General features: G+C 51.0%; 1 protein-coding gene and 1 long non-coding RNA gene across 2 annotated transcripts; one reads left to right on the forward strand and one right to left on the reverse strand.

The window, feature by feature from the left end:
- Positions 1-96: 96 nt before the first annotated feature.
- Positions 97-16,194, forward strand: nes (nestin). Its single transcript, XM_088620490.1, has 4 exons — positions 97-1,100; positions 4,930-5,054; positions 7,084-7,157; positions 8,725-16,194. Exons 1-4 carry the CDS (start codon positions 147-149, stop codon positions 12,849-12,851), a joined length of 5,280 nt encoding a protein of 1,759 aa, XP_088476616.1. The 5' UTR covers positions 97-146; the 3' UTR covers positions 12,852-16,194.
- Positions 16,195-16,814: 620 nt separating this feature from the next.
- On the reverse strand, positions 16,815-25,419 carry LOC148639953 (uncharacterized). The gene is made up of 3 exons (XR_015930594.1): positions 24,769-25,419; positions 19,413-19,489; positions 16,815-18,408 (listed from the first exon to the last, which is right to left on the reverse strand). It is a non-coding gene; the product is annotated as an uncharacterized LOC148639953 (long non-coding RNA).
- Between the last annotated feature and the right edge of the window lie 1,673 nt (positions 25,420-27,092).

A 27,092-nucleotide genomic window follows, 5' to 3' on the forward strand; every position in this document is an offset into this window, starting at 1 on the left:
CCTCCTCCTCAGCACACTGCTTCCCTGTGAGCCCGGGCTGCTGCGCACTAGCCCCCAGCACTGCGAGGGTTAACCCGAAACTTCTCCGGCCCCCCCTCGTCCCTCCCTCCTCTCCTCTCCCCTCCCACGCCGGCCTGAATCAGACTATGAAAGGCGCTGCTCTCACGGACAGCCGCACACTCAGAGGGACCCTCGGCCCCCGGACAGGCGCGCAGAGAGAGAGAGAGAGCAGAGAGGCAGAGGTCCCCCGCAGGCCCGAGAGACACCCCACCATGGAGCTGCTGGCGGCCGGCCGCGCCCCGCGCCCCCCGCCGGGGGAGGAGAAACTGCAGATGTGGGATCTGAACAAGCGCCTGGAGAGCTACCTGTCCCGCGTGAAGGCCCTGGAGGAGGAGAACGAGCTCCTGCGGGCCCAGATCGCCACCCTGCACCGGAACCAGCCGGAGCAAGGGGCCTGGAGGGCGGAGCTGGACCGCGAGCTGGCCCGGGCCCGCGAGGCTGTGGAGGCGGCCGGGCGGAGCCGCGACCGGGCCGAGCTGGAGAGGGACCACCTGAGCCAGGAGCTGGGAGAGGCGGAGGGCAGGAGGAGGCAGGAGCTGGCCGCCCAGGAGGAGGCCCGCAGGGGGCTGGCGGAGGGCAGGAGGGCCCTGGAGGAGGAGAAGAGAGCCCAGATCTGGCTGCGGGAGAGGGCGGCCCAGCTGGAGAAGGAGCTGCAGCTCACGGCGGAGACCCACCAGGAGGACGTCTCCCTCCTCCGGGCCGCCCTGGCCCACGCCCGGCCCTCCCCGCAGCCGGCGCCGGCTCTCCAGCCCGATCCGGCCCTCCAGCTCCGGGACCTGGGCTTGGATTACTCCCAGAGGGCGGCCCAGGCCTGGAGGGAGGCGGCCAGCTCCTACCAGAGCCAGCTGGGCCGGCTGGAAGACTCCCTGGCCCAGGCCCAGGCCCGCTTGGCCCGGCTGAGCCAGGAGAAGAGGGAGAGCTGCCTGGCGGCGCAGGGCCTGGCCAGGGAGCTGGAGGCGGCCCGCGCCAGGAAGGGGGCGCTGGAGAGGAGCGCGGCCGGGCAGCGGGACAGGCAGAGGGAGGAGCTGGGCAAGCTGCAGGTGAGTGGCGGGGCCGAGCGGGGAGCCAGGGGGAGACCGCAGGGCAGCGGCTCGGAGGGGGCATGATCTCAAAGAGCTTTCCCCAAAAATTACAACAAGGCCCGGGAAAATAGACAGGGGTGAAGGGGTCAATCAAAGCAGTCTCTGAGGGTGTGATGCAGTCTGAGCAGCTGGGGCTGCAACGCTGCAGATAAGAGATCCGGAGTGGGATATACTTGTACAATAGTACTCAGATGTTTCAGAGAAAAGGTTAAAAAAAAAGAATAAAGCGTTCGCCCTTGGCCATGCATTGTGTGTCAGGGCTCCTGCTGCATCTGTCAGGGGCAGGCTGTTGACAATTGAATTTGTGGAAGTACCAGAGAGGGACTGCTCATTCACGGCGGAGCACCGCTGGAAATAGGAACACAGCAGCTGAAGAAAGGCAGGATGTGCCGCGACCAGGGCGCTCTGAAAACGAGAGATGGGCGCGCCCGTGTGGGAGAAAGCTCGTCGGGTCTGCTCCCCGAGCGTTTGAACCGCGGATGAGAACCGTTAGCGATCAAGAGGAGGCATTCAGCCAGCCCATCCAGCCAGTCTGACAATTAGTCATTGATGACAAAGTGGCTGGGCGGCTCGTTCCACACCCCCACCGTCCTTGGTGTAAAGAAGTGCCTCCTGTCTGGACTGGATGATCTTATCCATCCGTTTCTTGAAAGAAGCCAGGGTGTCGGCTTCAATAACACGGATGGGTAGCTTGTTCCACACTCCCACAACAATATATTATCATGTAACAGAAGGGCAACAACATACCTGGCTCATTGCTATTAGAGCTGGCTACTACTAATTTATTGGGCTGGTGTTCCCATTTGCATCCATGTATACAGCTGGGGATATTTTTACTGGAGCAATTGGGTTGAAGTACATTACCCAAGGGCACAACAGCAGTGTCTCAGCTGGGACTCGAACCCACAACCTTCCAGTTAGGTGTCCCAAGCACTGAGCAGTGTGCCATGCTGCTGCTCCCCTCGTTGACCACGACCAGGGCTCTGCAGATGGGTGAAGTGCACTGGTGCCAGCGGTTGTTCAGCAACAGCCCAGTAATCTGTTGTCTTAGATTAGTAGACCACTGAGTCAGAGAGTTTGGCATTTCTGGCCAAAGCTGTTGTAGGAGGTGACTTGTAAAGAGGAGACAATGGCTGGCAGGAGCCGGTCAGTGAGGGATTTGGCATCTGCTACTGCAGTCTATAAAGATTATTCTACTGCCCTATTGTGGGTGACTCACTATTGTTTGTATTTTTTCTTGCTCGGAGTAGTTATAGCCCTGGCTAAGTATCTCTGGCGTGAACTTGTTTTTATTTTTATAAAAATAGGCAGATTGGCCAGTCAATCTCTGTGAAGGGGGTGGGGGGAGGGGTGGTGACTCAGATCACCACTTCCAGGACTGAGTTTGAAACTAGATTTTTCCTTCACCTGCTGTGGCTGTACCGTGCTTAAATCTGGAATCTGCCATGTTTTGCAGTGATTTCTTACAGATCATATATTATCGTGCCTTTATCTGTGCTTTAGTGTATGGCGTTTTTACCCCCTGATCTCACTGGGCTTTACTGCTTTGCACTGTGCTTTTACTCTGATCTCACTGGGCTTTACTGCTTTGCACTGTGCTTTTACTCTGATCTCACTGGGCTTTACTGCTTTTCACTGTAATTTTACCCTGATCTCATTGGACTTTACTGTATTGTACTGTACTGTTACACTGATTTCACAGGGCTTTAATCTACGGTGCTTTTACTCTGATCTCACTGGGCTTTACTGTACTTTTACCCTGATCTCATCAGGTTGTATTGCACTGTACTGTGCTTTTACCCTAATCTCATTGGACTTTATTGTATTGTACTGTACTTTTACCCTGATTTCACAAGGCTTTGATCTACTGTGTTTTTACCCTGATCTCACAGGACTTTACTGCACTGTACTGTGCTTTTACCCTGATCTCAATGGACTTTACTGCACTGTACCGTGCTTTTACCCCAATCTCACTGGGCTTCACTGCACTGTGCTCTTACCTCAGCTCCCCACAGTAAATTATTTTAAGCACTATAAACCATCCTGTCGTGTCCTCGTGCCCAGGGCAAACAGAAGGAGCAGGCAGCTTGTATGCATTCTCCTGCACCTAACAATAGGGCCCCATTTCAGAAGTTCTGCAGCTTGATTAAGACTGATTAGACGGCTTGCAAGCTCCTGAGCAGTAACGGCTGGTTGTGTTTGGCTGGTGTAGAGTGTGGAACGGCCTCTTTGTGAGGTAGGGAGCTGAATTCAGAGCAGATTCCAGATCCCAGACCCCGTGCCCCTGGGAGTCTCTCCCAGATGCCTCCACATAGCCGGGGGCTTGAATAGCCCACTAAATAGATTGGAAAGCCTTTGTCCCATCTTTCTTTAGCCGGGGGCTGGGCGGGATTGATCCGGACAATCCCAAGCGTGGGGCTCATTTTAAATGCTAATGATCCGGTCCTGCTGCCTTCATTTTTTTTCAGTGGTGGGGAATGTGGGGTGAGATTGAAAGGGGAAGGATTTAGGCTGATCAGCTTGGAAATGGGCGGGATGGGGGCTATGCGGGATATTGGGGTGTCATGGGCTGTACAGAGTTTGATACAAACCACCGAGAAGTGGGAAAAGCGAGGAGCAGTGGCCCCTGGCTGGAGAACTTTGCACACTGTCTTTAAATCTTTTAAATCCAACATCTCCCAATTCTGGGAATACAGAGGCTTGTCTATGTCTCCGAAAGTTATAAAGAGCTCTTCACCGGGGAGAAGGGTTAAGATGATCCATTTAATGTTTAACTAGACCAGTTTTTCCCTTTATCCTGTATTAAACCATCAATGCTGAGAACCTGGAACCTGATTCACAGGATTCCTTTGAGCCCTGTAAGCAGGGAGACTGGCTGTCGTCTACTCTCCATGCGGACTGATATGATTCCAGCTATGTGCTCATCAGAAGGGAGATTTAAATGCTTTTTTTGAGAAACTGAACTGCTACGCCTTTGTTTAATTGCATGTATTTCTGTACCTGTTGACTTCACGGCTGGATGAGTTTGAATGCCTGTTATTATAAAAGGCAAACACTGACCTGACTCTGTGTTGATTCATGCTGTCGGACGTAGTGGCACAAGTAAACAGTCCAAAGCCAAAAGCTGAGCTTTGAGACGTGCTCACTGTGATTGTGAGAAGAGGCTTCCTCCATGCTGAAGTATAAGACCAGGCCACTTGTGTACAAGAATGACCCATCTGTTAGCCTCTCACTCAAACACACCTCACACCAACACTGGTACTGTCTAAAAAGTCAATACCCTGCAAGACAAGAATAAGTGGGAAGATCTGTTTCAAAATAAAGGAATCGCTAACTTGTTTTCATTCACCACCAGCTGATTGTGAATTGTCAGTAGCTGTAAGATTCATCTCTCTGGCCCAGGCTACTGCACTTGCTCAGATTGGGACACGCTGCTCAGACACGCCCACCTGTCTTTCAATACACCGAGAGCCCCACGGAGCCTGACAGGAGAACTGGCACTGATTGGCGGAGCAGCTTGTTTCCCGCTGATATCATTGCAAGTCCCTGGCCAATCGTGGAGGGGGGGGAGTGCTGTTTTTTACAGAAAAGCCATCCCAGCCAAGCACCACTCTGGTGATGGTGCGCCACCTCCTGGGCGGACCTGATTGGCGAATGACTTGATCTCATCACCAGTCCACGACGACTGAACCACAGAGCTGAGCCGAGGCTCGGAGAGAGGGAACCTGCGCCTTTTTGCCTTTCTTAATCCTTTCTCCTCACCTGTTGTTTGCTTCTCCTCTTTCAGGCCCACATAGATTCCCTGGAGCAGGAGAAGGAGAGCCTGCGCGAACAGATCGCCGCCCTCCTGGCAGACAGGCAGAACCTGCAGCAGCTGAAGATGTCCCTGGGGCTGGAGGTGGCCACCTACAGGTAACCCTATTCCGCCAGGCCTGTGTTGTCTCCACCCGTTTCAGAAGGAGAGATCAGTTAGCCGTAGAAAAGGAAACGCATGTTAGAATTTAAGGCTCCACATTCCACCCCAACCATAACTAAACTAATCTCAGATTTCGTCCTTTAGTTTTGCTCCTCTCACCTCTGACCCATGGTGGCATTGTGTCTTGCACATTTCTTGAAAACAGCAATGGTACTGGCTGGGCGGCTCGTTCCACCCACCCACAACCCTTTGTGTAAAGGGCCGCCTCCAGCTCTTGGTTTTAAAGCCGTTTCCCTGTAAATTCCTCCTGTGTGCACGTGGGGGGTCACACTTGGGCATCTGTAGTTCTCCTTTTAGGGAGGTTGCAGGGATGAGCCCAGATAAGGGGATACCCCCCTCCCCCTTCTTTCCCAGAGGTCCTCTCTTCTTTGTCTGGATTCCAAGATGAAGACGTCATTCACACAGCGCCCGCTCCTCCCAGGAACCCGGACTGGGGAGTGAGGAAAGGATTAGCACTCCGACCTGAGCGGCACCTTCGTGCAGCAGAACGAGAGCCGGTCTTTCCTTCGCTGACTGGCTGTGTAGGGTCACACTCCGCTGCTCCTTCATATTGAACCTGTTGCCCCACCAGCTCCAGCCAGAGAAAAAAAAAACAGCGCAGCTTTCAGGCCATTGAACTGGACATGTCGGGCGTAAGGGGAGGGTGTTGGCGGGGCAGGGAGGAGGAGGGGAAGAAATGAATATTAATTTCTCCTGGCCCGTCTTTAATTTCCCTTGGTCTGGTCTCCTCCAGCCACAATCCTTCAGTTCCTGCAGGGTGCTGACTTTGTAGGCAAGCAACACGACTGGCGTTAGTCTTGGGAGATGCATAAGCATGGTCACGCTCCCACCATTTCCTGATCCAGCGCATTCTTACAGCTAGGGTGAGAGATTTTGGGAGGTTAGTATACAGCTATCCTGGCCTCCCAAAATCTTACATGCTGCCCCTCTCAACTGCAGCCCCTGAAGCAGCTCTTGGGAAAGCAATCTTTTTGAATTGAAGTGGCTTGTTGGCAAGGCTGGGTCCGAGCTGTGCAGTTTAACTGGTGGAGCAGCCCCTAGCACGCTCCACACAGATAGCAGTCCCGAAGCCTCTGTATCCTATAGCAGAGCTTTCACTTTAGACTGTCTTATTGCTGGTGGAGCTTTATGAAGTGCCCAAATAATCACTCTGGTTATGCATTTGTCAATGAATGAACGGGGGGACATGCTAAAGCATCAAAACCTTCCATGGCATACCACCGTGACGTGAAAAAAAGAGCCAAATGAGAATCGTAGCTGTGTGTCGGGCATGCCCTGCATGTGTCAGCATGTGTCTGTGAGTGCCTGAGTGTGAGAGAGGGGGAAGAGGGGAGTCCACTCTCCGCTCCAGATGGTCTCACAATGAGAAAGCCACCACTTTATTTCCATAACAACAGGGCCAGCCCCCCCTCCCACCCCCACTAGGCCCCCAGCGACAGGAGCTCTCCGCTGCCCTGCCCCCTCACCCCCCGAGACACGATGATGTCATTGCAATCTGTCAGCCTGAAACCGGCTCTGCCGAAAGGGATACTGTCTAAAACAGTTGTATTCAAAAGGCATGGTGTATCACAATCATTAAATCTTTGATTCTACTGACAGCTATACCACCAATGTCAAAGCCTGTCACAGAGGGAAGCAGAATTTTTTCTTACCGCACAGAAACGTAAAAAACTGCATTAAAACTAGCTTGAGTTCCTGACAGGTACACTGTTTGTACCTACAACGAAACAAGGCAGGAATAGATGGATGAATAATTCAGTGGACATGAAACAATTATAATCGAAACTTTACGTTTAGATTTTCAATACTCACTTTTGTTCTGTGGTCAATTTGAGACCTTGAGAATAGCAATAAGGAATAAGAATAGAATGAGAAATATACTTTATAAGAATACAGCTGATTGATTATTATTATCAATAATAATAATAATAATACCTAAAGTTACAGACTGTTTTTCTTTTCCAGGGCCCTCCTGGATACAGAGAGCCTGAGATTTAAGGTGCCTTCGGCGAGCCTCCAGCTGAATTTTGTTCCCAGACGTAAGTAAAGTAACCACTGGAAAAGTGGGCACAGCACCGCGTTCTCTGAAGTGGGGTCGGGCAGAGCAATGCCTCACATGGGGCACAGGGGGTGCTCAGCCGACAATGAAAAATCATTGGCGGTTTCTCCCCAGTTTCCTCCAGTAAAGCCAAAAGATCTAATAAAAGGTGGGCGTGTGGCTGGGTTGAGAGAAGGGGAGGAACTTAGTGCTGCACTGATGCTTGCTTACCATCTGCAAAAAGACGGATGGTGCAGCAATCAAATGCCTCCCCCCGCAACACTTCCTGTTGTGTCACATGTCACCGCTTCCTTGCAGGCGACTGGGCCTGGTTATTGAGAAGCAGTATCAGCATATCACACAATAACGCAAGCGCTGTCACTGAAGATCAGACAGCTGCTCCATTAAGAAAGGGGGTGGGTTTAAAATCATTTTGTTACAAAACCTTTTTCACTCACGAGTCACAGGGCATAAGACCTGTAGATAGATACGAGCCCCGTGCACTTAAGAGATGGTGCAGCCCACTTACTTAAATGTACTGAGTAATTTAATCTGGCTATGGTGGTCCCCAGAGGGCACTGAGCCATATGGCCTTCCTTTCCTGTAATTGACAACAGATGGACGGAAATACTCACCTCCTGCTCTGATCTAGTGGTGTGAGCTGACAATAGGCACATGTGTCACGACAGGAGCCTGGGGAAACCCCAATGCCGAATCCCAGTTCCTTTTCCATTGAAACTGATCCTAATTCCCTGCCCACGTGCTATTGCCGGAGGGAGGAAATCCTTCAGTTCCTCACCACAGCAAGGTGAAACAGGGCTAACTCTGCCCCTCAAATCCAGACTCCGCCCCCCACCCCCACACCCACAGAACTTCAGGTTACACGATGACATCCGATGGAATTTGAAAGGGGGGTACTCTGTTTATTCCTGTGTGTGATGGTAAAAATGAGGAGATTCGTCTACACAGTCTTTATCCACATGGATCGGGGTTGTGTGACACCAGCCACTGTTGAGGCTAGTGAGACTTTAATTGCACTGATAATCTGTCCTTAATTGAGCTAATAATATTCTTAACTAGAACTTTACTCATCAACCCAACACATCAGATGACTCTTAGAGTCACTTACAAAAATGTTCCAAACTCACCTGGAAATTTCGATCACTCCCAGGAAGAAAAGAACCCTGAAAAGTGATCAAATTAAGCATTCCTTCAATTACAAGTTTGATGAAAGAATCGAGACCCCGGGCGACATGAAACCTGGAAGATGCAAAGATTTCAAAGGTCTGGGATTTTTGTAAAGAGCAGAAAACCTTGGGCACAGTCTTCATTCTGAGTCAAATTAGAAAGGCGGATAGCCAAGGCTACAGGCTTGTCCGGGTTTAAGGGCCCTGTACTTGTATTTCACTCGAGCATGTTAGACGCCATCTCCAAGGGGATTGTTTTCTGTGCTCTGTACTTGAAATCCATGCTTCCTGTTGACGATTGCGCTGCATTGTGGGTTGAACACTCACACAACCGAGGGGCCTCGGGTACCAACTCAGGCTGTCTTGTCTTTCCATTCCCAGATGGAGAGTCTGGCACTGAAGGAGTGCGGGAGACCATCCAAACAACGCTGGCCAGGCCAGGCCGTCAAGTCAGCCTGGTCTCTGCGAAGCTGCTTGGCTCAGACAAGACGCCGCCGCCTGGCACAACAGGGACGCGGAACAAGTTGCCCACGATGGCAGCACCCTCCCGGCCCCCTGTGGGCAAAGCTCTGAAAGACACGCCCGCTGTCGTGGCACCCCGAAGGGCAGAAGAGCCCATCAAGGAGACGAAACAGGAGAGGGGGAACTGGGATGTTGAAACATCCAGGCAGGTAGACTGGCCACTGGCTTGCTCCAAAGAAGCTTCGAAGGGCGGAAGAGGGGAGGAAGGTCAAAGGTCAAAGGTCAGCCCGGCTTCACTTCTTTCCACGACTCCACCACAGGGGTCTGCCCTTCCGTCCGAGGTCCAGCTCCAGCTGCCCGCAGGTCAATCGGAAGACAATCGCGAGGTGGTAGGGGATAAAGACGAGCAGCAGGAAACCGTTCGGGCTGCAGACAGCCAGGAGCCCGAGGATGACGAGCCCGTGCCAGAGCTCTGTTCCCGGACCGAGGCCGTCACTTACGCTACGTCGACTCCAGCCCTTCTGGGAATGGCTCCACAGGCACTCGAGACTGTTGACCATCCCCAGGCCGCTGCGGAGCGAGCCACGAGCGACCAACCACAGAAGGTGGGAGAGACAGAAGACGACACGCAGCCCGACGCAGGAGAGGGGGCACCTCTGGGGCTGACTCTTGAACTGGGCTCTCTCCTAGAACCTCAGCAGGCCTCCACCCTTCCTGTTAGTCACGGAGGACTGGTGACCCAGGAGTCCGAGTTGGAAAGGTGCGAAGAGCAAGATGGCGCTACTGCTGAGCTCGAGGCTGGGAACCAAGAGGAGACTCTGGAGCCGTGCATAGCGGCCCTTCAGCACTCCAGTGTCCTCCTAGAAAGGCCACCTCAAGGCGCCTTGGAGGACACCGAAGTGTCAGATGATGATGATGAGCCGCCTACCAAAGCAACAGAGGCAAGCGCAGGCGCAAAGGACTCATGGGCACCGGTGCTGATGGATGAGTTAATGGCTGACACCCACCACCCAGAAAGCATGATCGGCAGCAGAACTGAAGAAAAGAGGGAAGAGTCCCCCATCCTGCCCCCCAAACCTCTCAAAGAGGAGCCATTGTTTGAGGAGCCCACAGTAGGGGACACCGCAGGCCCAGAAGATCCCCAGCCCCAGCGCACGCTGGTAGCAGAGCCGCTCGGGAAAGACAGTGCCTTTGAAGGCGGACTTCCTGAAGACCTTGTCACCCCTGCTCTCCAGCAGTTCGTCCAGGAGAGCCACGGGGAAAGAGTCACTTCGGAATGTGCATGGGAGGAGCCACTGGAAGCTGCTGGGGAGCCTCCTCTGAAACCAGAAGAGCAAGCCCCGCCCAAGAACGGATCAGGAAATGCAGAGGGAGGTGATGAAGTGGGACAGTGGGACAATGAGGAGGCAGACGGAGATGACAGGAGTGCTGCTGATGAGGGCGAAGGAGAATCAGACCGCTTCTCGGAACACGAAGCCGGAAAGGATCACGTGATGGGGGAAGGCAAAGGAGAAACTAAGGCCGAAGACCTAGAGGAGACAGGAGAGAAGGAAAAAGCTTTTGGAGACAGCGAAACAGCTGCTGAATATTGGGGAGAGGAGGGCTCGGCTGGCAGGGAGACTCCTGAAGGTGAACCGGAGCAGATGAGCAGGGAGGAGGAAGCCATTTTGGCTGTTGAGCCACCTTCCGGCTCCCATTTCCCAGCAGAGGGAAAACCAAGTGATAATCTGAACGTATCCCCAGAAATGGAGCCAGTGGATTCATCCGCAGAGGAAGAGGAGTCTCCCAACGCGTCCCAGTCTTGGAGGACAGACGGCGAGGAGCTGGAGAGCGCCGACGGCTACGCTTTGGAGAACACCCTGGCTGACACCCGCTCTCTGATCCAGTACAAGAGCGAGGAAGCAGTCTGGGATTTGAACACCCAGGGATCGCCCGAGGAGGACGCGGAATCTGAGGGACCGATGAGCGACGAGGAAGGACGAGTCGGATCGGAATTTGGGAAAGAAGAAAGGGAAGAGGACTTTCAATCCAGAGAAGCAGATAAGATGGGAAATCTCAATATAGAGGCTGATGAAGAAAAGTCAAGTTCAAAAGGAGAAGAGGAAGAGGGAAGGGATGACCCTAGAGGAGCAGTCCAAGAGAGTCCACTGCCATCTGAGGAGGAGGAGATCTTGAGTGAGAAGCAGACAGAAGCCGACAACATGAGGGGGTTTGGAGAATACGAAACTCTAGAAACAGCTGGGGGAAACATCAGCCATGGAGAGGAGCAGGATCTTCTCAGGAACCTTGAGGATGAAGCGGAAAGCAAGGAAGATGAAAATGGGACAGGACAAGATGAAGGAGCTCAGATCACGGGGTCAGGCTGGAACAAACCACATGAGGAGAGGGATCGAGAGGGACAGGAAGAGAGACGCACAGAAGATCCTCCAGAATCGGTGACAGACTCCGAGGCAGACAAAGATGTGCAGGAGGAAAGGCCCGTCACAGCAGAGCAGGAGGCGGAGGTGCAGCTGGCAGAAGAAAAAGAAGGAGCTAAGACAGAGACAGCCGAGAGCGATCCGGAGCAGGAGGCAGAGCCGCAGACAGAGATGAATCCACAGGAGCATGCTGAAATGCACAGTGAAGAGCCAGATGTGGCACAGACGAATTCGGGCCATGTCCACGTGACAGAAGACACAGAGAAAGGGTTGCATGTGGAAGAAGGTTCACGGGCCAAAGCAGACAGTGACGATGACAACCAGTGTGATGAAGACTCACAGGCCAAAGCAGACAGTGACGATGACAACCAGTGTGATGAAGACTTACGGGCCAAACCAGACAGTGACGATGACGACCAGTCTGATGAGGAGGCAGAAATGAAACAGGTGCACGTAGAAAATGTAGTCACAACTCAGCTGCCCTCCAAAACAGAAGATCTGACAGCGGAAGAACATTTGGATGTGTCCTCTGATGAAGACAATCGCACAGAAGATGTGAAACCAGCCCCTTTGCATCAAGCCTCAGCCAGGTCGGATGTTGACGTTGATGTTTCAGGAGCTTTGGAAAAGACGGAAGCTGTCGAGCCCCATCCAGACCAGAGTGTGGAAGAGAAACAGGAAGAAGGACAAAACCTGTCCATGCTCACCAACGTGGACTCCACCGAGCAGCTGTCTTTGGCCAGCGAGCTCAGCAGCACCCCGGACACTGTCGCTCTGGCCCACTCGGAGTCGGAAGGCTCGTGCAGCTCCGACGACGAGTCGCCCAACGTCAGCCGGTTTTCACAGACGTTCGGCAAAGGGGGAGACGCCTTAGGCTCTTTCACCGGTGGGCCACCGGACGCCGGAGCCACCGAAGACACAGAGGAGATCTGCGCAGAGGCAGCGCCCTCCAGCGCCCTCCCCTTGAACAGCGAAGGGCAGGGGGGCGATGACTTCGGCGGGAAGGCGCGGGCGGAAAGCGACAAGCCGGAACAGGAAGAATGGGAGGTCCTGGAAAACCCAGACCCAAATCCATGGGGGGCTGTAGAGTTCCACGTGGGATCGAGAGCTGCCGGTGAAAGCATCCAGGGTTTTCCCAGCGTGGAAGTCGCAGCCCAGGACGTGAAGGGCACGGCCCAGCCCTCCGGAGGCTTCCCGAGCTGCCCTGCCCAGGAGGATGACCTGTTGGACGTGGATGCCGACGAGCCCGTGACATTGCCTACAGCCAACGGAGATCACAGAGGACCGGGCGACCTTTTCCGCTCCCACGTGAACGGCAACCCCTGGAGCCCGGCCGAGGAGATCGAAGCCGCGGGGGGGGGCCTTCTCGGCCACGACGAGCATCGGCTCTTCCAGGGGGACCTTCACCTGGATCAACAGCGGGAGCCGAAATCGCCCCCCCCGGCCAAGAAGGGAGCAGACGAGCGCACGGAGGCGGATGGGGCCACCCAAGGGACCCAGTCCATTTCCGCACAGCTGGGAGGGCAGCCAGCGATCAAGGGGCTCCTCTACGGAAGCACGGAGACCGAGGACAGACGCTCAGTGGATTCCCTGGAGGAAGGGGACTCCTGGTCCTCTGGAGAAGAGTAGGCAGGACTTTGGAAGCAGACGTCTGGAAGGCAGAAGGAGTCGGCGCCCAACGTATCCTAGAGATAAGAGGAAGGATGAAAAAATAGGAAAATAACAAGGATAACAACTGCAGCATTGGTCCAGTGCTGGGTTGCAAATGTTTGCATCCAGCAGTGGCTGACTGATAAGTAAAGAGCATCGGAAGTGAAGGTTTAGGACATTTAGATATAAAACACTCCTACAGCTTCCTTGCGTTTCACTTTTTTAAGGGGCCAAAGCACCAAGCAGACCAGAGCCACCTCCTCAGGTGCTGTTGCTCTTGTTCCACTGACGCTCCTTCTCTCTCAAGTCCGCGACAGATCTCATCTCGGAAGGCGGCGCCGGGCTGCTCCACGCAAACCGGGCGTCCGGACCAGATCAGATGCTTTACCGCACCACCCTCCCAAAGACGAGTCCAAATGTGCCAAACCCCAAGAAAGAGAAATTCTGGCTCAGCTCAGACACAGACGTCCTGGGATCTCAAACCAAAAAAATAAAATAACACTCTGCAATCGATTCAAATGCGCGAGAAAAGACGATTGCAGCAGCATCTTTTGTGCTGTAATTCCGAATACTATCAAGGGAACCATGTTCCTGAGTAACACTGTTCCATTCGAAGCCTGTTGTGAGGGGCAGGTCTGTGTGGCAACACTAGCTGTATTCTTGATGAATCACATTGGGAGGATCTGGGGATCTGCATGAGCTACAGTATATATTCTTCAGCTTCGTAGCCATTGGCAGTACAGAGGCTTGATTCAATACAGTGTAGCCGTATTAAAGCAGGGCCAAAGATTGTTTTTCAAAGACCAAAGCTTTACGTTTAGCTCTCAGAAACAGGTCAATAAGAACACTACTTCCCAAACAGCTATTGCTTATAGCACAGAACTAAAGCCCTGAGGAGCTTTGAAAATGTTGCAGCTACACAACACTGAGCATGAAACCGAGCAGAACCAAACACATCAGATACTGATTACATCATGGGGGAAAGGGCCCAAGTGAGTCATTTGAATCCCATGTGTCTGCATCACCCATTATATTTGCAGACAAACACTACATACACAAATCAATGTGTGAGAAACGGTCAGGCCAGCATTGAGCATTTTGCATTCAGACCTAATGGGAAAACATCTCTGGAAAAGTATGGTCACATGATCAAGGCATCGTGGAGCTGTAGACATCTGTTCTTTCCTACTTCATTGTAGTCACACTGGATCACATCTGTCATACTTGAAAAATAAGATGCAAGTCATGTTTCCTTGACTTTTCCTTTTCACCAGAAGAAAATAAGATTCAGAGCTGATGGATTGGTGTCCTGCCATGGACAGACCATGAGCAAATTGCACTTCTACTGCATTTGTTTCTGAAGTAGTTTGCTCACTTGGAAAATGAAGACCAGTACCAATTTGCATGACCGGGTTAGGATTTAATTAAATCATTCGTCTTTAACAATCAAGGCTATCAAACAATTTGTGGTGAAAAATGGTTCCCTGTGAACAGAAACTTTGTGACAGCTTTCGGAGATTTGCTTATAATTTGTCTGAATGGGTACAAAAGGCAGAGTCGAACTGAGATGGTAAAAGAGAGACAGATCTTCTCTAGAGATTTAACATAGGTGCAGAAAGAAGGAGAAAATTTGCACAGGATCTCAAATATTTAGAGTGTCCTTCTCTGTGATCTGGAAACATAGTGAAATATCCTTCAGGTGTCTCATATTGAAAGGCTGTCCGATCACAGATGTCCGAAAGACAGGATAGTTGCGCTTGCATCACTACGTAGAAAGCATACATTGTCTTGGATTTTTTTATTCATTCCAGTTTTATACCTTTAGATCAGCCTGCACTTGGAGATATTGTGTCGTGTGTGTGTGTGTGACGAGACCAGCTCTCCCTGCCATGATTTGCTTGCGGGATCCCAGCATGCTCAGTGCCGCTCCCCGGACAGCGGTCAACCTCAGTACAGCAGAGTTCCACACTGTCCAGATTTCAGAGAGGGGTGACGTCTCTTCTGTAACTCACTCCCAGCGTGAGCCCTGTTAAATACGTGCAATCGTGTCGAGATCGTTAAATTATTACTCGCTTTCTCATGAAGAATGGACCAAACGTCACCAAAAATAATTTCAGATGCTGTCAAGACTTTGCCAGCAACCAATGGATCCTTGTTCCATTTAATGCCCAGGATATTTCCGTTGCTGGGAGAAGGACTCTGAAAGTGGCTCAGCTGTTGTTGAAGGAGGAATGGTTCAGTTACTTAGCATGTATTCTAACTGAGCTGAATGAATTTGGCCCTTCTGCTATATAAAAGCATCACCTGTTTTTTTTTTACCTCCACAATCTAATTATCTTTTACTGCAGTGTGTTATTCTTAAAGATAAAATAATCAGAAATATATGGCTGAGAGCAACAGGAAGGCTTATGCACTGCTCTTCTTTTACCTAGAAATCCAAAGTCTGGCAAGTTTTATAGCCAGGGTTTCTTGATCAGAGACCTGCGAATGAACCATTTGAATAATTAAACATCTGATAAAAAAGCAGATACATGGCTGCATCGAACTGGGGTGTCCAGTACCATTCCTGAAGGGCTGGGGTGTCTGATGGTTCTCGTGGCTAAAACTCGACTTTTTTTTTATATTAAACTTTTTAATGCTTAGTCAATAGCGCAGGAGGCATTTTTGATGGAAGACACAGGACTGAACTCTGTTGAGCTCTCTCAAACTCTTTCAGAGTTTGAAAGAAGCTCTGCTGTCCAATTTATCAAGCTTATCAGGTCAGTGGAACAATTAAGCAGCAGAGAGCAAAAGGACACTACAGCCTTGGGGTTGAACACTGGGATCGCATTGTTTCTCAGCCAGCTGAAGCAGTCGGCAAACTGCCCTTCCTCAGAGCCGTCTTGACAGATCTACTGCAGCAGAAGGGCTGCATCTCCTTTGATCTAGACGGTGTGGCACACTGCTCCTCCTTTCTTACCCATTCCAATTCCAAATCCAAATTCCCATTTGTCATTCCATTCAAACCGAACCACTCCCTGATCAGGCGCGTTCAATGGGCTGATTCCAAACAGATCCGGAGTCTGGCCCATCGGCTGTAAAGCCTGCGACAGGTGGGAAAGTCGCAGCTGATAGCTTGTGCTCGTCGGACAAATCGTGGGATCGGGCAGCAGCGCTGTTGGTTGTCTTTGCACTAGTTAAAAAAAAACAGCTCTTGCAGCTACATCACCTCTCTGCTTCCGAGGGCGCGTTACGTACTCCTCGGTTTCGATCGCCGGTAGACCGCTGTAGTTTCGCTGCTCCACTAACCTGTAGTGTTTGGAATAAACTAACTGGTAACCAATTGCAGAGTCTGTGTCCCGTTTTTTTCTTCTTCTCCCGTTTCTTACTCGTCAAGGCTGGTAACTCCCGAAGCTATCGGCTGTAGAGGGAGCTCAGACGCCCCAGGAAAAAAAAAACACTGCTCGAGAACTGGATTAACTCAGACCTGTTAAAGACCACAGATGAGTCAATTAAGTCATTAACAGCAGAATGAAAAAAAAAACAGGTTTTGGGAGACCACGAGCAAAGCGCATCGAATAGACGTCTGCAGCACCGGGGAGTCGCTGTGTGAGATACAAATATCGAAAGAAATAAATCAGATTTAGCCTGGGTCATTTGTAAGGTTTTTAGCCACAGCTTAACAGTGCGTAAGAGCTACAGTGCCGCCAGCGCACACCGATACTGCTTTTACTCCCGGGGGGGCTGTTAGCGAGGTTGTAGTTTGAGTCTGAGCTTGTAGTTTAATTACCCCTCCAGGGGCACCAAGAGCCGATTGTGCCCCCAGACTGTATATTTCTAGAATACGTAATATTATTTGTTAAAATATTTTACATAGCGCCTTTAAAAGTAGCATCTCAAAGAGCTTTTCAGTAGATGTAGAACTAAACACAGTCATAAAATGGTCGGAATACAAAATAAGGACATGTACGAAAAACAAACGATCAGAAGCGAGGAAAAAGAAAATAGAGCAGACACGGATACTAAATGAATCAATGCCTTTCTAAAAAACCATTGTAAATAAAAATGTGTCTGGACTAAAAACACATGGATAAAAGCCCTCGGGTAAAAGCATCATTTGCAGACACCCATGTTTTCAGGCATTTGGTAACGGGAAATAAACCGGTATGGGCTGGAGTTGGGAGAAAAGCTATTTTTCGTGGGAGGTCAAAACCGTTACAGCACCACGGGGTGACTTTCCCCGGCGTGTACGATCGGCGAGGCTGTGACGTACTTCCGGTATCAATCCCGTCCTGTTCATCAATTGCACCGCTTGGCGCTCCGCCAACCCCTGCAAGAGCTCTGGGCAAGAGCAGTCCGAGGCAGCCGCGCTCACCCGCTCATGCACGGTCAGATGCGGCCATCGGAGCCCCTTCACTAACCACGACACAGCGCCACAGCTCGGAATGAATGGCCTCGCTTTTTGTAAAAATAAATAAATAAAATAAATCAGTCTACAGCTGTGGCGGCTCACGCGGTCTGCGGCTGCTTTGTGAATGGGGATGAGCTGTTGAGGAAAGGTGACGGTTTTAGTTCCACTTCTCAAAAGTGGACGGCCGTGCACTTACAAAGAAACGACATAAATACGCATCTGTAAAGCCCCCCGTCCATTTCGCCCGTGTCCCGTGTCAGGCAGCGGGACTGAAAGATTCTCACAGCCGGGTGGTGGACAGGGGAGGAGTGAGGTGGCGGTAGTATTAAAGTTTTATTTTAAGAGCACTGGTTGATTTCATTTAGATTCACACCTCTCTTCCTCGCGTAACGGAATGAACTAAAACCGTCCCCTGGGGTACAATATCCCCCCCTCCCCTCAGCCCTACACCAGGATACTGTCGGATTAACCCGGATTAATCGCTTTCTTTTCCAGCGGCCTGACTGGTGACGGTTTCTTTTCAGCGCCGGTTATCTTAAAGGCCCAGCGAGTGAGCGAGCCAGCGAGTTCTGCGTGGGGGGCCCACACACGGAGCCTGGCCGGAGGCCCAGCGTTTCTGAGCGCAAACACAGGAACCACGGAGCCCAGCCAGCCGACGCTCCGCAGCTGGCCGGCCATATAAGGACAGAGACGGCCGGTTTGAGCGGAATAATACACGCGGTGGGGGGGGCAAAGGGTGACTTCACATCCCGGCCACCCCCTCCTCCTTTCCTTTCGTTATTCATCTGTAAGGTCTGCAGAACAATGCCTGTTATTCGGGGAGTGCGCTCGTCTCCTTACACCGTTTTAAGAACGGAGTCAGCAGCCACTCACCCGCGTGGCTCCCGGCCCGGCCGCCGCGGCCAGGAAGTGGCGAGTCGCTCGCTGGGCTGGCGGGGAGAAGAGAGACGCTTCTGTCAGGCTGCTCTTTTTCTCGTCCTCTGGTCGCTGAATCATACGGGCCTTTTCTTCAACGCCGAAAAGTCGTATAACCCGTTGTGGAAGCTACATCCAGGAAGCATCATCCAGGTGGGGCTGCACACTGCTGGTGGTGGAGGGGATCCCCATGACCTGTGCAGCGCTTGGAGTGGAGTGTCCTGGAAAGTGCTATAGAAGTGTAAGCAATTATTCATTAATTAGATGGAATGAAGAAGGAAAAAACAGCTGCCAACGTCTTAAAATGTTACGAACCACGGACTCATGAAACAAGGAGCAGGAAATAACTAGTAACATAATTAAAGACCGCCTGGTAGACAAACACCATACCCGTCTCTAAAACTACCATTGTCCTGAAGTGGTGCTGTGGTCAGCATTGCTGTCCCACACCTCTGCTGTCCTGGGCCCGATTCCTGGGGTGCTGTCTGTGTGGAGTTTGCATGTTCTGCCCTTCTTCATGTGGATTTTCTCCAGGGGCTCTGGTCTCCTTGATAATTGGAGATTAATCGTCTCTTGGGAAAATTGGCCCTGGTGTGAGTGTGTGTGTGTCTGCCTGCACTGCGATGGCCTGGCGTTCTTTCCAGGCTGTAGCCTGCCTTGTGCCCATTGCTTGGTGGGATAGACTCTGGTTCCCCTGTGACCCACAAGTGGAAGACCTGTGTCTGCAGGAAAATGGATGGATGATTCCCAGTCCTGGTCCTGGAGGGCCAGTCAGTGTGTCTGCAGGAGTGTCCAGTCCTGATCCTAGAGGGCTGGTCAGTGTGTCCAGTCCTGGTCCTAGAGGGCTGGTCAGTGTGTCCAGTCCTGGTCCTAGAGGGCTGGTCAGTGTGTTTGGAGGAGTGTCCAGTCCCTAGTTAAAATGGATTTATTGGCTAATTCAGTTTCTCTTCAATTAGCCAATTAAGAATTTGTATAGCTCTTAATATGTGATCAATTGATAAACCCACTAATTCACAACCCACTAATCAGCGCAGCATTCAAACCAATTACCAAGCTCATTTGGCTTTCTAAGAACTGGAAGCAATTAAAAAAATGGCCTCAAACAGAATACTGAGATAATTTAAGGGCCTTTTTGAAACCAAAAACACAAAACAAAAATACAACTGTCTGTCTGCCTCCAGACTCCAGACCCAGGATTGAAAACCCCTGGTGTGACTGCATGGACTTCAGCAGACCTTCTCCAGGACGCCTTCAGTCCAGCCCTCAGCATCCACAATCCAGCAGGTGTTTTATGGTCTTCAGTAGCTGGAGGCTGTGGAGAAAGGAGACATGGGTCAAGTAAAACCTGACATGGATTCACACACCTCCCTGCAGAAGGACTGGATTCAGCTTAAGGAGACACGTAAAACCCAGCTGGATTCCAGATACTGTGGAATGGAGTTGCAGACCTGTCTGGTGCATCTGGTGCCCAGTGTAGAATTCCAGTCTTTTCCTAACAGCAGGCCAGGAATGGAAAGCAATGGAGCCCTGCGGGTTTTCTAGGTGCTTTTTAAGTAGTAACTGGGGAAGACATAATAATAATAATAATAATAATAATAATAATTGTTCCCAGAAATGGTAAAGGCCAGGGGTTAAATTTGGCCAGGACAAATAGGGGACAAGTCAATGTCTTATTCAGACAATTGGTTGAATTAAAGAATTACAGGTCACAAGTGGGAGGGAAATCATGGGCTCCTGTGGTTGTTGAGGTCATCGCTGCAGGAGGCAGCTGGCAGGTCTAGCCGACTCTCATCTCATCCTCATCCTCACGTGCGATCCGGGTCCTGGGAGAGCCAGTGCAGGCTTTCATTCCAGCTCGGCTCTGAAGGCCAGTGGGAGCCATGCAACAGCCTCTCCCACCTCTGCGAGACCTGCTGCTCTGAAGTGACCTAGAAAACCCAGAGACCCGCTGGCCGTCCCAAACCTGGACTCTGTGGCCTCTCTCTCTGTGTAAGAGAGCTCCGGCAGGCCGCGGTATTTTTAAAAGAGGCATGAATGGAAAAGCAGCTGCTCATTCCAACCCATCCTTACACCTGCTCCCTCCATCCTTCTCCCTAGCCAAACCGGAATCAAGTCATGCCCATTGTGGGAGGTGATAAGAGCCCTGCACAGACTCCACTGATGCAATCCCTTGCAACATGGCGCTATCGCCAGCCTGCTGCGGTCGGGAACCTATTTTTACAAGCAGTCCAAACAATATTTAAATCTCGGAGCCTACGCTCCTGGGGGAGGGCAGGATAAAAAAAAAACGTGAACAGAAATCCTTCCTTTGCACATGGAATGCAGGTTCGATTTCACTCAGATGTGGGGGGATCAGCCTTCCCTGCTGGAGAGCCCTGAAAGCCACCAATCCACAAGCAGCAGAAAGAGAAACACAGTGCAATAGTTACAAGCAGTTCTGATTGTTTTCCCTCTTCAGCTGGGGAAGTTATTCTTACAGACGCACTGGAGTTTCTGCTCTCCAGTCAGGCTGTGTCGAGGAGGTGCGCGCATTAAACCTCACTCAGACACCAGCTTGATTGTATATGCAGGAGAAGTGCTTGGGAGCATTTTCAATCTGGCTAGGAGGTCCAGCGCTTCAGGTAACATGATGATAGCATAGCCTTACAAAGGGGGGGTCTTAGTTCCTGGCAACCCCACGTTCCCGACACCCCCAGATCCCACTATTTCTTCACCACCACCCTTCCTTGCTGGGGCATGAGACCTGGAGGGCTGGTGTCTCTATAGTAATTCTGTCCTGTTGTACTGGATCAGCTCAGCACTGGCTTAGCTGGACCAGTTTTAACAGCTTCTCTGCTTTAGAGAGACAGAAACCCAGCAGGACCAGGATTAGGGTCCCTTCACTGAAAGATTCAGAAACACTACAGCCATAGAGAGCAGTGGAGAGGAGCTGGATAAGCCCCTGCCACACTGCCCCTGTGCCAGTTTGTGTCTGGGCTGCTGGGGGGGGGGGGGGGGGGGATGTGACTCTGACAGTTGGTTGCCCACAGTGTCAGCTGGCAGTGTCAGCTGCTGCCTTTTGTCATGTCCAGCCAGTGAGCTCATGTCTGAGACAGAGGGGAGAGGGGAGGTGAACCCACAGAGGAGTGTGCACTGGCCTCTCAGCTGCGTCTCAGCCCTGTCCCGGGTGCTGAAATTCCCGAGCAGACCGCACCCCACCACGGTAGCACCTGTGTCCCCCAGCCTCGAACGGATCAAGAAGAGAGCTTGTCAAGAACAATCTGTCATCCGCAGACGGCTCTACACATGCAGCATGTACATATATAGACGTACAGGAGCTGCAGAAGTAACAGAACAGATGCAATTAAGCACAAAGGGTGGAAATATAGAGAGAAATCGAAAGAAAGATCTTCTCGGGTCAAGACGAGTCCGTCGCTGTCCAGCTTGAACCCGAGCCCTCGGGTCAGCTCAAAACTTTGGCACTCATCGGCACCAGTGACGTCTTGTGGTGGGTGGTTGAAAATGTTAACCACCTAATATCACTACGTAAAGAAACAAAATTGTTTCTACTGCCCATCTGCCCACTTCTTTCAATTCAGGCTTGCCAGGATTCTGCAGGCAAGGACGCCGGCTAGGGTACATCCCTGCCAGGACACCAGTCCATCACCGGGCAGAGAGACACACACACGTGCTCACACCAGGGCCAATTAACCCACCCGCATGGTCTTTAGACTGTGGGAGGAGACCCACGAGAACATGCAAACTCCACACAGATGGAACACCCAAACTCTGCGCCGTACCCCAAGAATTGAATTCAGGACCCCACAGCTGTGAGTCAGCAATGCTGACCAGTGCGGCACCGCGCCGCCCAGACTGTTTCTTTACTCAGGATGTCCCCTACTGGTGATCTTGCTTTTTGATCATTCAAAAAACAAACATCCAACATAGGACAGAAAATACAGGGAACTACAACAAGTAGAGCCCCTCCTGGCACAGAGTGAAGATAAAACAGACTGCAGGACTGTGAACAAGCGGGGGGGGGGCACTTCTTTACACAAAGGGTGGTGGGAGTGTGGAACAAACTAACCAGCTAAATTGTTGAAGCCAATACCCTGACTTCTTTAATACACAGCAGGAGGACATCCTGGGATCAATGCACTTCTGACGACCGAACGGGCCTGGTGAGCACATGGCCTCCTTCTCCTCTGGCTGTCTGGCGGCGTCCCCAGGGATCTCCTCCCCAGACTGCTGGCCATGGACATTTGGAGCTGCCGGAGCTGCTGGGGGAATTCGGGCAGGCACCTCCGGGTTCGAGTTCATCTCCCGGGATCGCTCAGCTGTCGCCGAAAGACCGCAAGCCCCTGTTGTGTCCGCCCCCCCCCCCCTTCTTTAAAAAAAAGGGAGACACACAGTGTCGTCAGTCCCTTTCTTACCCGGGGATGAAGTCAGTGCGGTGACCATGGCCTTCTATATTAAGGTCCGCTCACAAAGCCCTGCATTGACAGCACAGCCGAAGCGTACAATTAAGTCAAACACAGCCATTAACCCCGGCTGGCAGCAGGCAGAGGGCACTTAAATATCTGTCTCGTAACCACTTCTAATCACGAGGCCTCTGTGCTCCCGGTCAGCTCCGGGGTGAGGTCAACACTTCAGAATTAACCCGCATGAGCTGCTGCTGCCGGACTCGTGCCCTGTAGTGCGTGGGGGGTTTATTCTAACCTTCCTGGGCTGCCGTACCGTATTGTCTCGCCTTTTGGCTTTTGCTTAACTAACCCCCTCCTCCAGGTCCAGACCCCGCAGCGTCAGTGACAGGAGACAAGAAGGAAGGAAAGAGGGCAGAGGAGGAGGATGAGGGGGCAGAAGGCGGAAGGGGGGATGAATTTGGGCTGGAGGAGAAGCTCCGAAGGAGGAAGAGAGACACCAACAACCCGACAAAGGGAGACGGAAAGAGAGCAGAGCCGCAGAAGAGCGACGCGGAAGAAAGTGAGGAGAGAGGGGCGCCACCTGCTTGCTTCCCAATTGGGGGGGGGGAGAAGACAGCGGACTGACACCCCCCTCCCTCTCCATGTCAATCCCCTCTTTCAACAGCCCTCGGCCTGAAAGACGGCATTCCTCTCTCCTTCCTCCAGCACAGGCCGGGTTGTGCGCTCGCCTCGCACAGATCTCCTTCCATCGGCTTTCCCCGTCCTCGGCGCGTGTTCCTGAGGGCCGGAGGCTGGGAGCTCTAGCCTGATAATAGAGCTCCACACACACACAGATATACCCTGATTCCCACGCAACATCACCAACACGCGTCGATACACAACTCTCTCTCTCACACACACACACCCCTCGGTGGGACACTGCACGCCTCAGACAAGCGCTTTCCAGTTTCTCACAAAACACCAGTTTCTCACTCATTCCCGCAGGATGAGATCACGGTGAAGTCACCCCCCCACCACCTCCCGCTTCCTCTCAAGAGTCGCGGAGCTTGGAAGTTCGCCACGGCTCGGCTCGGCTGGCTCGGAGAACTGGGGTCTCCGGCGCACAGAAAACCAGTTCCACCATAAACCCGTACTGCTCACACCCATGCCCATAAAAACTAGATGAATACATAAGAAATAAATGAACAGGTCTGTCTGTGTCTCCTCCACAACCACGCCGTCACTCGCTAGACCCGACTTCGTACTTCGTTTAAAAACAAACGAAGGTTCTGACAGCAGCTTTCGGAAAATCAAAAGTGCGCTTTGCTCTGGGGGGAAGGACAATGCAAACGAAAATCAGTCTTTTGGCGGTTTAAAAACTGGGATGAAATACGTGACACGGATGGGCTCCGGGGGGGTGAGATCTGTCCTCCAAGTTCAGGAATCGTGAAAGAAGGGGTGGAGGTTGTAGAAGGAAGGATTGCTTTCGCCGAGTTCGGTCTTTAACGTGGCGCCATATCGCCATCTTGTGGACAGGGGGCGAAGCTACACTCTAACACACATGGAGCTCAGAACACATTGAATCGTTGATTTCTTTCATGTTGAACCCGATCAAATTTGGAATTGGGAATTTGTGTTACAAACTCCTTTAGGTAATCAATCACCTCTCTTACACAAAAGCGTAGAAAAGCTCCTCCGCTGTGCTGGGGAAAGCTCTTTCTAAACAAAAAGGTCATTCCAGTTGCAAACTACTTGCAAGAGAGATTACGTAGGGAAATTAATAAGTCTGCTAAGGCCAATATGGTTTTGAAACGTCATCATATAGTGTGTGTGTGTGTGTGTGTGTGTGTGTGTGTGTAGTTGGTACGTCATGGAAAGCATTTCTCACAGCCTCCCAATACAGATCAGCTCCTGCACGACTGGCCTGCTGCTCCGCCGATCCGTCCGTTACCCGACCCGCCAGCGTGCGCATTGATCTTGGGGCGGGCAGGGGGCGACAGTCCACAGTCCTCTTGGTCCAGACCGGCCCTGTGCCTCAGCAGGGAGAGCCCCTAGCACACGGAGGTCAGCGGCTGGACATGGCGGGCACGCGTTTCGGCCCCTCTGCCTCACGCAGGCTAGGCGAGCGCTCTGTTCGCGGCGAGGCTCCAGGCTGCAGGTGTCGACTGGACTCTGCCGCGCCCGAGCAACCATGACGTCCGCCACCTACCTTCTGCAACATTTCGTTTCTCCTTCAAAAAGCCGGAGATTTCCAGTCCAGGTCTTCGGCCGAACCCCAGTGGGTACCCGGTTTTTAAACGGCCATGACACCGCCAGTTCCCAGTTTGACAGCTGAACTATCCGCCCGTCTTCTGAGCGCCCATCCCGGCAAGCAGTGGGCGCAAGGCGGCGTACAGCCCGGAGTTCAAACCGCTGAAATAAGCAGGCGATTTTAACGGACGCGCATTGCTGCTAGCAAGATAACAAAAAAAAAATCCTGAATTATCTCGAACTAACGATAAAATGATCCCTCAATTGCGAGATAGCATTGATCTATGGAGTGTACGAGCTATGTGCTACATCGTGTAATGACTGAAGCAGATAGAAGCTGGAGCTGTGCTTTGCGCTGCAGAATGCTCACGGACTCGCTTTCCACTGGGGGTTCGTCCTAATGAAATGTTGGTTTGTACCTAATGTGAACACACTCATTCAGGCCATGAGGACAAGTCGCACTTGTAATCTATCCACCAGGTGGGGCTGCACATTGGTGGTGGTGGAGGGGAGTCCCCATTACCTGTAAAGTGCTTTGAGTGGAGTGTCCAGAAAAACGCTATATAAGTGTAAGCTATTATTATTATTATTATTAAGAAAAAGCGTGCTGTGGAATGGATGCCACTGCTTATGCTCATGTAGCGATTGTCTGATTATTGCGCGATGGCGTGAAGTACGGGCCAATGTGATTTCTCGTTATTAAGCATAAATCCGGATTTTTCTTTCCCGTGATGGCAGCCATACGCTTCCGTAATTTACCAACAGTTCATCAATAGTAAGCGTCCCACCTCTTAGAAGCTGGACGGGGAGACCCGTGTGCACGCTGATGCCCAGAACAGAGAACTGCGTGCTAACGCGAGAGCCGAGAAAGGCGCGGCAGACTCCAAACACGTGACAGCGACGGAGCACGTCATAGGTGTATTCCCCGCCGACAAGAGAAGGGAACGCAGCGTTTCTGCTGTGGGGCCTTCTTCGGGCGTGAGCCGTGGAAGTCTCTTGAGTGTTACTCGGGGTGGTGTCGGAGTCAAGGGAAAAGGTGTTCCGAAGAAGGCCTCACAGCCGAAACGTTGCGTTTCCTTTCGTCTCCTTTCAGCACAGGAATAAACCTTTAACTTGTTCCTTTGCGGCCAACTGGAACATGTTACAGCAATGTCGCCCCAACGATTCCCAGCGCACGCCAACCTGCCCGCCAGGCGCGGGAAACAGACGAAAGAAAAAAGATCCACAATTGTTTTTCTTTTTTAAGTCAACTTGTCTATTTAATATATAAAATACGGTAAAACATACGCAAAAAGGGAAAGGTTCAAGGAACAAATGGATACTTTGGTACAATAACAAACACTTTTTTTTTGTAAAAGCAGTATAGAATTTTTAATAACATATCAGTGCATACTTTGTTTATGAAAATATACACAAATTGTATATCATTCTCCAAAAACAACAGGAAAAAAAACATTTTAAATTTTTTTATACAACAAAACTCAGAAGCAGACTAGCCGAACACAATATATTAGCTATAATTTTCTTCTTTTTAAACTTTTTTTCAGCTACATTTTTTAAACTTTTGAGGTTTATATTTTTTGTAATACGTTAATTTTTTTTTAAATGTTGATTATCCGTTTGCTTGTTTTCAACCCATGCATTTACATTTTTAAGTCATAGTTGTGTTTTCTGGTCAGAAATAAATTAAGTCATTTTTCAACTTTATTCCGTATTTACGTATTTTACATTTCCACTAAAAATTGCAGCATTGAACTGGTAGTTCTTATAATGTCTTGAATGTTTTCCTCCATTATGTCATATTTACTAACATTATTATAATCGCTTTATTTTTTATAATAAACCGTGCAATTTTAGCGACACCCCTTTTGAAGAAAAAAAAACAAAAGAAAACAGAAAAAATATAATATTTATATATATTTATATATAATAAAATAAAATCAAAAAATCAAATAAGACGGCTACCCTACACGAAACGGCAGAAAATAAAATAATCGCTTCTCTTCAGTAATAATAATAAAAAAAATGAACAACAGAACTGTCACCAGCACAAATTAACACTAGAAAATGAGTGATATTCTAAAAACGTCGTTTTACACCGTTAACAGGGGCGTAGGTTTAACTTTTAAGATTGTCGTTCAGATAGATTACATCGATTTTCCAGATACTTCTGTACTCGAAGAAGAAACAATATCAGAGCTCTATACAAGAAAAATCGCTAACGCCGGTGCTGAAAGTGACACATAATGATAGCGCGGCTCTATCAACGAGTGAGCGAGTGCT

The sequence above is a fragment of the Lepisosteus platostomus genome, chromosome 26 (genome assembly GCF_059453375.1).
Source record: "Lepisosteus platostomus isolate fLepPlt1 chromosome 26, fLepPlt1.hap1, whole genome shotgun sequence".
NCBI lineage: Eukaryota > Metazoa > Chordata > Actinopteri > Semionotiformes > Lepisosteidae > Lepisosteus > Lepisosteus platostomus.

Excerpts from the sequence above, each read along its gene's own strand:
- nes (XM_088620490.1), top strand. The coding sequence starts at position 147 with ATGAAAGGCGCTGCTCTCACGGACAGCCGCACACTCAGAGGGACCCTC. Across the intron at positions 1,101-4,929 it reads AGGAGCTGGGCAAGCTGCAG|GCCCACATAGATTCCCTGGA; the intron begins GTGAGTGGCGGG and ends CTCCTCTTTCAG. Across the intron at positions 7,158-8,724 it reads GCTGAATTTTGTTCCCAGAC|ATGGAGAGTCTGGCACTGAA; the intron begins GTAAGTAAAGTA and ends TTCCATTCCCAG.